General features: G+C 37.6%; 1 protein-coding gene across 6 annotated transcripts in view; it reads right to left on the reverse strand.

Annotated features, from left to right (window-relative positions):
- Positions 1–2379: 2379 nt before the first annotated feature.
- GPR63 (G protein-coupled receptor 63) overlaps positions 2380–14573 on the reverse strand; it is a 43435-nt gene continuing 31241 nt past the window's right edge. For 5 of the 6 annotated variants that reach the window (XM_063813283.1, XM_063813281.1, XM_518644.9 and 2 more), the window contains one exon: positions 2380–8142. In XM_063813283.1, coding sequence (XP_063669353.1) covers positions 6733–7992 — 1260 coding nt within the window. In that variant the 5' untranslated portion in view covers positions 7993–8142 and the 3' untranslated portion in view covers positions 2380–6732. Of the gene's footprint in view, positions 8143–9228; positions 9418–14573 lie in introns of those variants that run through there. The other variant, XM_016956017.4, reaches the window with a different exon arrangement.

Below are 14573 nucleotides of genomic sequence, written 5' to 3' on the forward strand. Positions count from 1 at the left end.
ATACTGCCATTTTACAACATGTTGAAAGTTTGGTGACACAGCAAGAATTTCAAACCTGGTGTGGGGACCCAAAGGGCCCCAACTTCATGCTCAGTACTATCTGATTCATCTTTGACAGTTAAATATGTTCCAGTAACAATTTATATTATTAATTGGTTTAATCAACCTTAGATAAACTATCTACAAACCAGTGCCTAGTTATCCTAAATTCCAAACTGATGGGTGTTACTGTATTTATATATATAACAGATAGTTTTGTTTTGTTTTGTTTTGTTTTAGACAGAGTCTTGCTCAGTCACCCAAACTGGAGTGCAGTGGTGTGATCTCAGTTCACTGCAACCTCTGCCTCCCGAGTTCAAGCGATTCTTATGTCTCAGCCTCCCAAGTAGCTGGGATTACAGGCATGTGCCACCACGCCCAGCTAATTTTTGTATTTTAGTAGAGACAGGGTTTCACCATGTTGGCCAGGCTGGTCTCGAACTCCTGGGCTCAAGCAATCTGCTTGCCTCAGCCTCCCAACTGCAGGGATTACAGGTGTGAGCCACCACACCTGGCCAGAGATAAGACATTTAATGACATGCAGAGAAGTCCCACTGAGTTAGTTTATATATGAAGATGCGAGTATCATTCTGATCCCCAAACACCAATCTCTTCTGAACATCGGTTTTCTCCTTAGTCATTGTTTAAAAAATAAAAAATAAAAACAATGTCTACTAACAATATTAATTGAGTACGTACCATGGTCCAGCTCTGACTCAACACTGGGGATGCAGCAGTAAGCAAAACACTGCTTACTGGCTCAAGGGGCTCAGTCTGGTGGAGGAAATCACCACTTCTCAGGGTGAGCTCTTTCACAGGAGTTTTCCTCTGTGGAACTGCTGGAGTCCTTGGCAGTTCTTCTTTATTCTTTGGGTTTTCCGTCCCCAGAACACCTACGCAGGTGGCTCCAGCAAGGGTAAAGTACAGGGGAGAGCAGTGATCAGGAAAGTCTCACACTGCCTCCTCCAACATTTAGGCCCCACCCAGCCTTGCCAGAGTTTCATCACCTCTAGCTCCTTTCTCTCATTCTTGGCTACTACAGATAACCCCCAGTGTTTCAGACAAATTAGTACATAATGGAACCCCAATTATGCACCAGGGTGAGAGTCTATTCAAAAGGAGTTCCGGGATCCACGTGATCTGAGGAAAGTGGCTGGGTGCTCCAATATTTCTGCTGCAGTCAGCAGGTTCTGTGAATGTTCCATGACATTACAGATGGTGTGTCCCAGGCTCTCAGGGCTCCAGTCAGCCTAACAGTCTTATTTATGACTTAGCCAAATACAGTTCACAACTTAAAACCAAGACTAAACCAATATCAGTTTAGCATTAATATCCACATCTTGGAATGCAGATTTTACTGCTGATTATCTGATGCATTAAGAGTAATACTCATTCACTATGACATTTAGTAAGCTCCTCTCACTAGGGGCTTGGTTCAGTTATCAGAGAATAATAGAGGAAGGTGGCCTAGATGTGAATCCTAGCTATTCCTAAGTAAATATACCTAACTTCTTGGGAACAGTTACCTCAGCTAGAAAAGGGGAAATACTGTGCATTAAATAGATTGAAGGTGTATTTGACCACAATTAGTGGCCAAAATATGGCATGTTATTATTGGTACTATTATTGTACTTTCACGCTTAGAATACTGTTATAACTACAAATGCTTTCAAATTCTTTAAAAGTACTTGGGGTTCATTATTCTTATAGTAGATGTGAATATTCTTTTAATTCAACATGTAGCTTTAATATTTATTTTGCTGTATCTTTCTTACCTTTTTGTGTCAGAAGGAAACATCGAATGTAAATTCAATAACAACCTGCTATTGTAAATCAACCTTCTTTTGTGACTTAAAACTCTCATGTTTAACTGGCACAAAACTGAAACTCTTATACACAAATAAATGATGTTTCCTATGGATTTATAAGTACAGAAAGGCCTTTGCTTTTAGAAATGGAAATGCAGTATGAAATCATTTCATCAAAATAGAAGCAGACATTATCATTGCTTTGCCAAACTGACAATCTAATTTTAAATAATTCAGCAGTAAAATTTTCATCACTTTCCTAGATAGAATTTCTTAAAGCTCTTTAACAGCTTTATAACTCAACAGTTGTTAACTATACTACTAGTTTTTTTGTCATTTCATCTTGAACTACTCTGAGAACTTCTAAAACTAGAATATAGTTACATGCACACAGGCCTTGAGGTCTAATTTGAAAATAAGAACCCAAAGGAAGCAGAATTTGAAGCTAAACTCAGCTTTTAACAGAAATTATTATTCATGATAAACTTTTCTAAATGAAATGCAGTAGTCCTTTTTTTAAAAAAAACTCCACTTTAGAAATGTTAAATATTTATTTATTTTCTTATCAGGAGCTCTTTTCTTGGTTGTAATAAGAATATGCACAAATAACCATATTTTTCGATATTTAAATATTAGAACCCATAATTCAAGGTTGTTTTTTTTTCCATACAGGTCAGTTACTATTGTAAAATAAATTAATTTTAATTACAAAGGTCTAGTACCAATAGATATCTAAGAAATGTATAATTTACCTCCAATAACAAACTTGTGCTTTGATATTTTTTATCATAAAAACTGAGTTTTCAATGAAGGCAGTTTAGCAGGACTATAGTTGTGAAAATAAACCTGAATGTAGCCATTCTTTAAACTTAAACTAAAAATCATTGTAGAATAAAATGTCAAGCAAGTGAAAACTTTTCTGTGATATATACAGAAATGATACATATGTAAATATTTTCACATAAACAAAAACAAAGATCAAGAAAAAAATTAAATATCTTTGTGGGCAACAGAAATACACAGATTAAAAAGGTTATTTTTATTTTACTTCAATGCTTGCATTGAACACAACTGGCAGAGCAATAGGAATTAGATAAATCTTTACATTCTTCCAGGAATTACACACAATAAAGACAGCTCTCTATAAGAAAATAAAATATGAGCATAATTAGACTGCTGAAAGTCATGACTTTCAATTAAGTCACCCATTTTGCTCTACTGTGAAGCTATATGCTTTATCAGAATTTTGCCAGTTGAAAGAAAATAAAGCTAACACTGGCAAGATCCAGCACAAACACAGGTGGCAGCAAATCAGGCACAATGTTGTGTGGATTTTCCTCTCAATGTGGATTACCCATGCCTAGAAGATAATGGCTTGCAACACGAAACAAACATTGTGGGATAAAACAGATGATATTTAAATAGATATATTTTCTACAGGAATGTTTCCTGAAGAGTTTCCCAGGGACTACCTGAGCCAGAGTCAGGCAGAGTGCTCAATAAAATAAAAATGCACATTCCTGGGCTCAACCACAGACCCTCTGGGGGCCCAGGAATCTGTACTGTTAACAAGCTCCCTTGGGGATGCTTAAACATGTATTAAAAGTTTAAATAATGTTACTCCATACTATTTGGAATTTCCCTTGCATCTTTCTTTTGACCACAAATATTTCATTATCTCTTTTATGCTTCTTACTAGCCAGAAGGAAAAACAGGCAAACAAAAAACCATTTCTGATTATGCCTGTGAGCAGTGAGAATTAGTAGTGGTATCTTTCCCTGCCTCAAGAAAATATGGGGGAATAGGCAACATATGACTTTGCACCTACGTTTCTCAAAGGTGCTCCATAGTACTTATTTTTAAAGCTTTCACAATGTATACATAATAAAAATGTTCAAAATGATTTGTAAACTCTCATCAGATCAAGATAATCCAGTGTAAAAAGAATTGCTGTTCAGTGTTGCTGCTGAATTCTCACAAAGACCCCTTCATAATCTTTGTTCACAAACAGGGAGCGTCTCGGCAGGCACTCCAGAGCTCTCACCAAATGAGGCACTGTCTATTAAGCAGCATGAAAGTACCTAAAGACTGACTATAAAACAGGAACAAAGAAAACAAAGCTCAGTTTCACCTCCAGCCAAAAAGGAGTCTTCATGACCTACCAATATGTAAGATGAATACAGATCATGCTGACTTTCCTCAGAGAAAAGTCTAATAAAAAATGTCCTTATCAATATCTGCTTGAAATCTAGTTTATATGGAAAATGAAGAGCATAATACACTTCAACATGCTACTAGTATCTACTACAGTGCTTATGTCCTATAAAATCCCTATGGACAAAAACAATTTTACCTGTGAATAAAAATTAGAAATGAAAGAGGTAGGTGACTATCATTTGAAGATAATCCCAAAACAACATGTTGAATAATATCCTTGAGTCCCCAAAGAGCTCTTTAACTGGACAATGAGTTCCAACATCGGTGCAATTTCCTTAAGAGCAGAGTTTCCCAGATATTTCATGATGTCATCAACCTTTCAATGCCCCAACTCCTGATACAGTGCCACACTCTTCAGACATTTAATATTAAGAAATATTAAGAAATGAAGTAAAATGTAAAGAAGTAATACTGGAGACCAAAGGGTGAGGTGATGCTGAAGTCAGCTAGGCTCTTCAAAAATCTATACCCTAGTATGGAGGAAAGCACATTTGAGTTGGACAGGACGTTAGAGATACATCTAATCCAACTCTCTGGTTTTACAAATGAAGAAATAGAAGCTTATTTTTTCCACTGGCTCACAAAACACTAACATCCTGAAAAGATGCTATAAATCCACAGTTAACTTACTTAATTAGTCAATGATGTAGCCAAGTGGCTATATTTTCAGCCCTTATCCCTGTGGGCTGTTTTATAAAGTGAGCCACTGGTAACAGAGAAGCTTACCAAGGCCCTAGATGCACCTGGGGGCAGACTGTCAGCAAGAGAAAAACAATTTGAAATATCAGACATGCCCTATTAAAACTTGTTCTAGGCTCAGACCGGGGTTCATTTTCCCTTCTTTGTAGGAGACACACACCTGAGCACGTTCACAAACTCCAGCTCTGCTAGGGCAAGCATTGGGGCAACAATACTATTCTGCCCAGAACACTTAGAACTAACACAGATGGACAACTGGAAACCTCCAAACCCGCAGGGGCAAGACCTACACATAGCTATCTTTAATTTCTCAATAATTGTCAGTCACTTGTTTTGCAAATCAAAAACAAAAAAAAATCACTGGTTTTGCTTCACAGCCTTATTTATCTAAGATTTTTAAGTCTCACATTAAAAAGTGGTTGTAGGTCAGATGTGGTGGCTCATGCCTGTAATCCCAACATTTTGGGAGGCCAAGGCAGGCAGATCGTTTGAGCTCAGGACTCTGAGACCAGCCTGGGCAACATGGTGAAACCTTGTCTTTACAAAAGAAAATACACAAAAATAGCTGGGTGTGGTGGCACACACCTGTGTGTGTGTGTGTGTGTGTGGTTCCAGCTATTCAGGAGGCTGAGACAGGAGGATTATCTGAGCCTGGGAGGTTGAGGCTACAATGAGCCATGATCACACCACTGCACTCCAGCCTGGGTGGCAAAGCGAGACTCCAAAAAACAAAAAGTGGTTGTAAGTGATTTTATTTTTTCTTTTCTATTTTCCAGTGTTTCTGTAATGCTTTCATATTTCTTTTGGTAGTTAGAAAATAAAGGCTAATTTTTAAAAAGAGTATCATAGTCTAAAAAATTAAAGGATGCATAGAGTTCCCTCTTGACTATGTGACATCTAAACTGAATGAACTGTCTGCGTGGCACAGTGGAACAGCGCAGTCTCAGGATTCTGACAGATTTTTGGATCCCAGCTCTACCACTAACCTTGGGCAGGATTTTAGTCCCTCTGAGACCTGCTTTCTTCACCTGTAAAAATGAAAACAATAATACCTACCTCACAACATCCTGTAAGGATAAAATGATGCACAGTGCCTGACACATAGGTGTCCATAAATATCAACCCCTTCTCCCTATACTCCACAAAAACCCTTGAGTAAAAGGAATCACCACAGCCTGTACCAGCCACTTGCCATCCCCCTCACTACATTCACCTTTTAAATTTGCAAGGATCCTGTCTCCTAGATTTTGCGCTATTGCTTGAAGAGTTGCTATTGTGCTTAGAAAAGTATCTACATTTTATGTTCTCTTTTACAACTGTACATGCAGATAAAACATTTCTTAAAACTATCTTCCCATAAATGATAATGCACATTTCCTAAAGCACATATCATGTATAAAAACAATTCTGAAAAATAAGACTGAATTAATTTGTACATTATCTCTTAAAGTGCACCAAAGTAAATAGTAATGACCCTTAAAATGTCGCTAACCTTCCTGGGTTAGTTTTTAAAATAAAACTAAATATATATTGATTGAGATGTTTGGCTCCAATGTGATGGTAAAAAGCAGCAGTGTCTTCCAGAAAAAAAAAGTCTTGATAAACTCAAATAAGCATACCTTAGCAGCACACGAAACGCCTACAATTCAATGTAACTGCAGGCTCAATAAAGCACAATCCTGATTCCCACTATGAAAACAAAATCAATCAAGGAAAAACCCCAAAACCAAAAAAAGGCTCCTCACCCTAAATTGAGGATTTCTATTGAACCCTGGAGGTAATATTTGTAATCACTTTCCTATTGTTTATTCTTGGTAACAGAACTATAATTACCATTCTTTCTTTACACTGCTCACACACATACATACACAAACCCTATAAAAAACAATAAAGTGGAGAGGCTATGAGAAAGAAAATTCAATGTCAATAAAGAACAAGCATCACCCAAAATGTCAGTCAGTTCCAATATTCACACCACCGTCCGATGTTCCCCACACACATAGACAGCACTAGGACGTATCCGTCGCCTTGTGTGACCAGGGAGCTGCGGCAAAAACTTGAAGGACTTAGGCATCATGTCCAGGCAAGCATCATGGAATTTCTTAATCCTCCAGTAGTAGATCAGCGGATTCAATGCAGACTTGAGGTAGCAGAGCCACAGTAGCCAGGTGCTAATCTCAAAAAAGTTGTGCTGATAGTAAAAGTGCTTACTGAATGTTGCCACAAGGCTGTAAGTGGTGAATGGGGCCCAGCAGACAATGAAGACAGCAAAGAGAATCAAAATAGTGGTGAAGGCACGTGTTTTAAAGCCCATGTCAATGCTCATCTGGAAAGGTCTCTGCAGACTCATGAGACCCAGTTTGCTGGCCTGGCTGAGGCATATACCTTCAGGGTAGCTATGGATCCTCAAGGCATTGTGCCGAAGGGTGTTGAGTATGCCCATAAATGAGTACAGTATTACCAGGAAGGGTATGAAGAAAGAAATGAGAGAAATCAAAATCACATAAGCCTGGTAGCCTGGATTGGTTGTGTACCCAAACACACACTGGGGAGCTCGGGAAGGTATCTGCAGGTCGGGGTTTCCTACGGCTAAAGGAAAAGCTACACAAAAGGAAGTTGCCCAAGAAACTGCAATCAGAACCTTAGCTCTATATGGGTTTAGCTTATCCTGCCTCTGGACTATAATAAGGAACCTATCTATGCTAATGATGAGCAGGATGGCTACACCTTCTATCACAAATAACCAGAAAAACATAGCAGATACCCTACAGAAGAATTTCCCAAAAATCCATCGGGTAGTAAGAATAGTTACCAGGGCAAAGGGCATGTTCAGCACTGCAAGCAACATGTCTGCAAAAGCTAGGCTGGCAAGGAGGATGTTAATTGCAGACCTCATGGCAGCTTTTTGGTAAACCATGAGGCAAACAACCAAGTTCCCAAGAAAAGACACAAACAGAATGAATATCATTATAGCAGAAAGGGTGATCTGAAGAGGCAAGTTTAGGCTCTTAAATGCTGCTGGTGTTGTGGGCACAGCTGTACTATTCACTGTCAAGGAACTCAAACCAGTGGGAGCCATGGTTTCAAAACTATATCTAAGCAATGGACTGAGGTCAGGATGCTGGAATGGTGGAGGGAGCGTAATATTCATGTAGGTGTTTTCATACACGACAAATGTTGTGTTGGATGTCCCGGTATGGAACGCAGTCAACACTGCCGAGAAGACCATGGTTTCAGTAGGATGGAAGATGCAAGCAGAGATGCAGGAGTTCTTCAAGCATTTCAACACAGAACAGCAGTATCAGGTCCCATTGATGGGCTTGGAAATACATTCTGGAAAATGGACAATGAGTTCCATCTTCCACAAGAGTCCTTTTGCCTGAAAATAAAACCAAAACACAAAAAGTAAATGAGAAATGAGATTTGCAAATAACATTTAACTCCAGGGCTGCCTTTCATCATGAAGGATCAGTTTTGCTCTTTTTGACCGTTTAAAAATATTTTAGTCTCCAGTGTAGTCAACACTAAAATATCGTTCTGTTATTTTATCTTTAGTCAACCATGGTGGAAATTTCATGACATTCATATATAAAGCAAAAGTGTGAGGAATCTCAAAATGTGTTACTGCCCCAAAGACAAAAATTATAATCTTACTGTTAATTTTTAAAATATTTCCAGTGCCTTTAATTTTAATTAAATGTTAATTTTAATTTTCATGCTTTGCTATAGTCACTATTAATACAGATTTTTATTACCTGGTTCTCTTGAGCACTATTTTTTTTAAATTAATAGTTCTTTGGTACAAGTTCTTACTCTAATTTTACATTAGCACAAAACCGGATGACAAAGAAACCTAAAGCAGGTTTCCTATTTCACACATAACAATTACACACTTTAGTTCTAACATCCTTATAAGTAGGCACTAAGTAATTGTCAATGAAGATCTGAAACATTTTCTTGGCTTGCTTTCTATTTATTTATTTATCCAATTAATTCATCAATTTTTTTCATTTTTAGTTTTTGAATTAAAAATTCATTCATTTTTAATTTCTTTCCAGAAGTTCCACCACCAACCATACTGGAGAACTTACTCAAGAGGAGAAGAAAAATTCTAAGATGTCTTGGTAATATTTTCAAAAGTTTTATTTTACTAAAGCTCTCTTTGCTTCTCATAGTCTCTCTTCTCTCCCAAGTCCACTGACTTTCATCCTTTCTTTTCTGATATGTATACATCTATCTCCTCTATTTTCTTCTCCCTAAAAAACCAATCTTATTTTGCGTTAGCAACTTGATCAGTATATGTCAACCAAATAACAAAGATAGAGATGTTAAAGGAGAGATGACTAGAAAAATATTCAGGTATGAAGAATCTATTCCAGAAAACTTACAAAGATTAGCTTTGTAATTAGCTTGCTCCAAAAAGTTTCTTATCACCTTTCTCTTATCCTAACCCCCAATTTCTTACCCAGATTTCTGTAACTCCAGAGTTTTCTGTAAGGGACTTTCTTTATCTGCTGTCTTACACATTTTGTGGTATGGGTTTTTCCTTCCGTAGGTCTTTACTGGAGAGGTAACCTCTTTATAGTTAGAAAGAAGTCTCTGAATTTCTGGCTAGATTCCTTTAATAAGCTCTTAAGAGACTGGGAAAACATACGTGTACAGCAGTTTAAAACAAATTGCAGTTTACTCATTATTTTGACTTAGAATCAGTCATTGATTTTTTTTTTTCCAGACAGAGTCTCACTCTTGTTGCCCAGATGGTGCGATCTCAGCTCACCGCAACCTCCGCCTCCTGGGTTCAAGCGATTCTCCTACCTCAGCCTCCCGAGTAGCTGGGATTACAGGTATGCGCCACCAAGCCCGGCTAATTTTGTATTTTTAGTAGAGATGGGGTTTCTCCATGTTGGTCAGGCTGGTCTCGAACTCCCGACCTCAGGTGATCCACCCGCCTCAGCCTCCCAAAGTGTTGGGATTACAGGCGTGAGCCACTGCACCCAGCCTAGTCATTGATTTTAAGGGTCACTGTCAAAATTTCATTCATTCATTTACTAATGCATGATGGGTAGGGATATCACATTTCTAAGACCCAAGATCCAGCAATGTAGCCAAATCAGGGATTCTACATACCTATAGCTCTACAATCCCATCTTTTTTTGTCCAGGGCTGCCTTTATAAAAAGAAGAATCCTGATCTATTCATTCAAAATATCAACTTTACTACTTGCGTTCACTTCTACGGTTTAATTTCTTTGCCCTTACTAGATTTTATCTATCCTCACATATTCACTTTGTAATACAAAACATACCTGGATAAGATGCCACACTAAGCCAGCTGCTCTTGAACTTTATTAACCACAAAGGGGCCAGTGGGAAGAGAGCAGTGGTAGTTGGAAGATTTTACACCATAATCACCATCAGCCTCTATAGAAGTACCCTAAATATACATATAATTAAGACTAAAGGCTGTGCTTAATTGTACATTAACCTCAATACAAGTCTACCTCCATAGAGGTAGAGGTAATTTCTCTAGAAAAATTATAAATAGACAAATGTGTATCTTAAGCCTAATGTGACAGCTAAAATTGTGTTTGACAAAGTAAACTAACATATATCCATCCTGTACTACCACACTGTTTAAAATATTTCATTTCCTTGACCATGTTAAGGAACAAAAACAAAAAATGGGATGAAGCCAAAGTAAAACCATAATTTAAAAGATGACTTTTAACTTGTTATATTTGCATAGTCATTGTATCTTTCTACCATAAAAGCTTCCCACAACTATAAAAACTTCTAACAATTCATTCAATATTTCATCAAATATCTATTTAAGAACCTACTACATGCCAGGTGCTAAAAGGAAAATGGTGAGCAAATAAATGGTTTCTAAATTTCTCGTTAAAAATGCAGACTGACCACAGTCCACATCCCGAAAATTACACTGAAATGACAGTAAAGGGATTTTTTAAACAAAGTATATAAACCAAAAGGACAAGAGGTATAAATGAAAAACACATCAGTAGATAAAAATTTTTTTCTAATTTTTTTTTTTTTTTTTTTTTTGAGACAGAGTCTCGCTCTGTCACCCAGGCTGGAGTGCAGTGGCACAGTCTTGGCTCACTACAAGCTCCACCTCCCGGGTTCACGTCATTCTTCTGCCTCAGCCTCACGAGTAGCTGGGACTACAAGCGCCTGCCACCATGCCCAGCTAATTTTTTTTTTTTTTTGTATTTTTAGTAAAGACGGGGTTTCACCTGGTTTGCCAGGATGTTTTTTAATGTTTTAAGGCAAAAAAAGCAAATGGTGTTGTAGTAACTGACTTCACAAACCAGAACAGAGAACAATTTATTCTCAATACTTCCAGGGAAATATGCTTTGAAGAAACTGAAACAATCCTGTAGATCCCCAGAGAATCTCTGGATGCCAATTACCACAGAGTATATAGGCAGAGCTGAAAACTGGAAAATTGACTGAAAATCAGAGACACTGGAACCCCACTCCACACCTAGTTCTCCTCTCTGAACAATCACATGAAAGCACGTATCTCCATTTCAGTAGCCCAACTCTGTGGCACAACTGAACCTGACAAGCACCACACTCGAAAATATTAGTGCAAGGCTGAAAACAGGGGGACTGAGTGAATGCATATTCAATTTGAGAACCTAGCTCCTTTTGCCATCCTGCTCTCAGACTGCCAGAAGCCAGGCACATATTGCCCATGCAGAAGACTGAAAGGCTGTAACTAAACTGCCACAGAGGAAAAACCTCTAGATACTAACATCTGATGGTAGCACAAGAACAATGCCAGCTTGGTGACCAGTCACCTGTATATGGAAGCCCACCCACTGTCAAACCAGCCCATGAACATAGAGATTCTAATCAACTTTTCAGTGCCTATTAAATATAAATTGTCAATTTCTCTAAGAAATGAAGAGTTTAACAAAGAAATTAAACAAAAGCATTTTTGTAGTTAAACATTAAGGAAAATAACTTCAATTTAAAATACTAAGGAACATAGCATGAACAGACTTAATAATGCCTTTGCCTCAGTATCTGTACAGTGGTCGTCATTCACTTCACTCCTGGCTCATTGGAATGTAAATATTCCCTGGCCTTCTTCCTTTTCTTATGAAGTATAATAACCAAAGCAGTGCTCTTGAATGCTCACAGTAACTACATTAAAAGATTCTTTCCCCTAAGCATTTCTCATCAAATATCATTGTCACCTTAAGTTTCTTTGAATTTTATGTAAGAATAGGTTAAAAAGTTTCATACTTACAATTTGTATTTCCAAATGAAATAGGACAGTAACAGCATGAGAGCAACAGACAATTAGCGTAGGTTGGTAACATTTACACAGGAGTCTTAATGTTAAATCCAATCTAGACTAGTCTTTATTTGCCATTTGTTGGAAATGTTTAACAAATCTTCCAAGTGAGAAAAATTTTAAATTATGTGTGAATGTGTGCACATGATATATGCATACATAATACACATGTTTATACAAACATACCACATGTATGTGTACTTGTAAAACTCGCGTATGGTAGAAGTGACTGGATTTATGATTCTCTCTTATTGCATCTACAGAAACAATGCTGGGTTATCACGTTAATGATATAAGTGGAGTGTTTTATATTTGGAGTGTGCCAGAATGTCATATTTATTGGGCTTCAGTGCCTAGAATGGTCAGTAGAGGTTGTAGTATTCTCTTGGTCCTCTTTCCTTAGTCTTACCTGCCACTGGAGTGCTTTATTTTATTTTTTTGAGACAGGATCTCACTCTATCACCCAGGCTGGAGTGTAGTGGCACAATCACAGCTCACTGTAGCCTTGACCTCCCAGGCTCAAGTGATCTTTGGAGTGCTTTAAGTACTTGTTTTATTCTCTGAAAAGGCTATATTCTCCTAGAAGGCAGCCATTGATTTTATTAATCCCATTGTTCCCTACGACCACTGTGCTTTGCACACATTCTGATAAATATTTAGATAACTAAATTCATTTGCACTGTTTTGCGGGATCAATTTTTTGTTAACTCATTTTAATATTCATAAAATATGCACATAATTTTAAAAATAATTAGATAAGTTTTAAGGTGATCATCAAACCCTGTCCCAATCTTCACTACCCCATTCCTGTTTTTAGAGGTACTCATTCTTAATTATTTTAAAGGTTTTTTCATATATTTATTATTTATATATCTAAATAACATGAAGAAATTACTTTTTGGTTTATCACTTAAATATATTAACTCCTGATTTCCTGTAAGTATAGATGTAGATTTAGCTGTCACAGCATTTCCAACTAATTTCTCTTCCCTTTGTACTATCAAAATCTTTATTTGAAACTTCTGAATTACAGTAGTGTATTAATGTAGTTATGTAAATAGTATATTTACTGATAAGCCAACAGTAGAATATTTTCCTTTCTTGTTTAACTTTTAGAAATCCTAAAATTAATAATTAACTTACATATTTATTCTCCATTTTTTTGTTTGTTTTGTTTTGGCTGTTTGGATTTTTTTGTTGAAGTTTTTGTTCAAGTCCTTTGCTCGTCTTTCACCTGGGTTATCTTTTTCTTATAAATTTGTTGGCATTTAAATATACATACACACACACACATACATTCTTTTTTCCCAAAGGATGAGGCTGTGCAATTTATAAGGAACAGAGGTTTATTTTGTCTCACAATTCTGCAGGCTGTATGAGAAGCATGGTGCCAGCATCTGCTCCTGGAGAGGTTTCAGGAGGCTTACAATCATGGTGGAAGGTGAAGGGTGAGAGCAGGAACGAGAGAGCGAGAGGGGTTGGTGCCATACCCTTTTAAAAAACCAGATCTTGTGTGAACTCAGTGCAAAAACTCACTCACTACGGGGAGGACAGCATCAAGGCATTCATGAGGGATCCACCCCATGACTCAAATACCTCTCACCAGGCCCAAACCTCCAACACTGGGGATTCCATTTCAACATGAGATCTGGAGGGGACAAACAGCCCAACCATGTCAGTATCATATTCTACAGTACTGATTCTATTCAGAGCAGGAGTTTATGGAAATCACATGATTAATGAAGTTTGGGCTCATTACAACTCCCACTCATCCCAGAACTCATGCCATGGTTATTCTACCAGTTTTGAAATGCTGAGTTAGAACAGACAAACTCAGCAGATTCTCTCACTGGTTCTCTAATCTGTGGAGCAAGGGTATAATGGTAGGAAAGGTTAATCTATTTCTACCTATGAAAATAAACCAAAAGCAACATTTCATTCCTGCAGAGATTGCAAAGATTAGAGTCACCATCAAGGACTTGCAAGAAGAAGGTGATCATTTCTGCCATATCTCTATTCAAGTTGCCTCTTTGGCTTTGTAGAAAACAGATGGATTTTGAAGAGTGCAGATGCTGTACCAGATGTGGTTTTACTGATGGAGCGAATCAACATATTTCCTGGCATCTGGTACATGGCTATTGATCTGTCAAATTCTGGTTTTCTCTGTATGTGTTAGCAAAGACTACTTGAAGCATTTGCCTACCCTACTATCCTACCTCAGGGCTCTGTCAAGTCTCCAGCACGCTATCATAATCTCATTTGCAGGGACCCTGGTTGTACTTCTAGTCCATAGAATGTCATGCTGTCCATTACATGCTGACTATACAGTAAGTGGTAAATACCCTATGCATGGTAAGACACATGTGCGACAGAGTGAAGAAAGAGTCCTAAAAAAATTCAGAGGCCTGCCATCTTTTAAATTTTCTAGGGTCTTAGTAGTATTTCAAGATATCCCTTCCAAAGTGATAGCTCTCTTGCCTACCA

The sequence above is a fragment of the Pan troglodytes genome, chromosome 5 (genome assembly GCF_028858775.2).
Source record: "Pan troglodytes isolate AG18354 chromosome 5, NHGRI_mPanTro3-v2.0_pri, whole genome shotgun sequence".
NCBI classification, from domain to species: Eukaryota; Metazoa; Chordata; class Mammalia; order Primates; family Hominidae; genus Pan; species Pan troglodytes.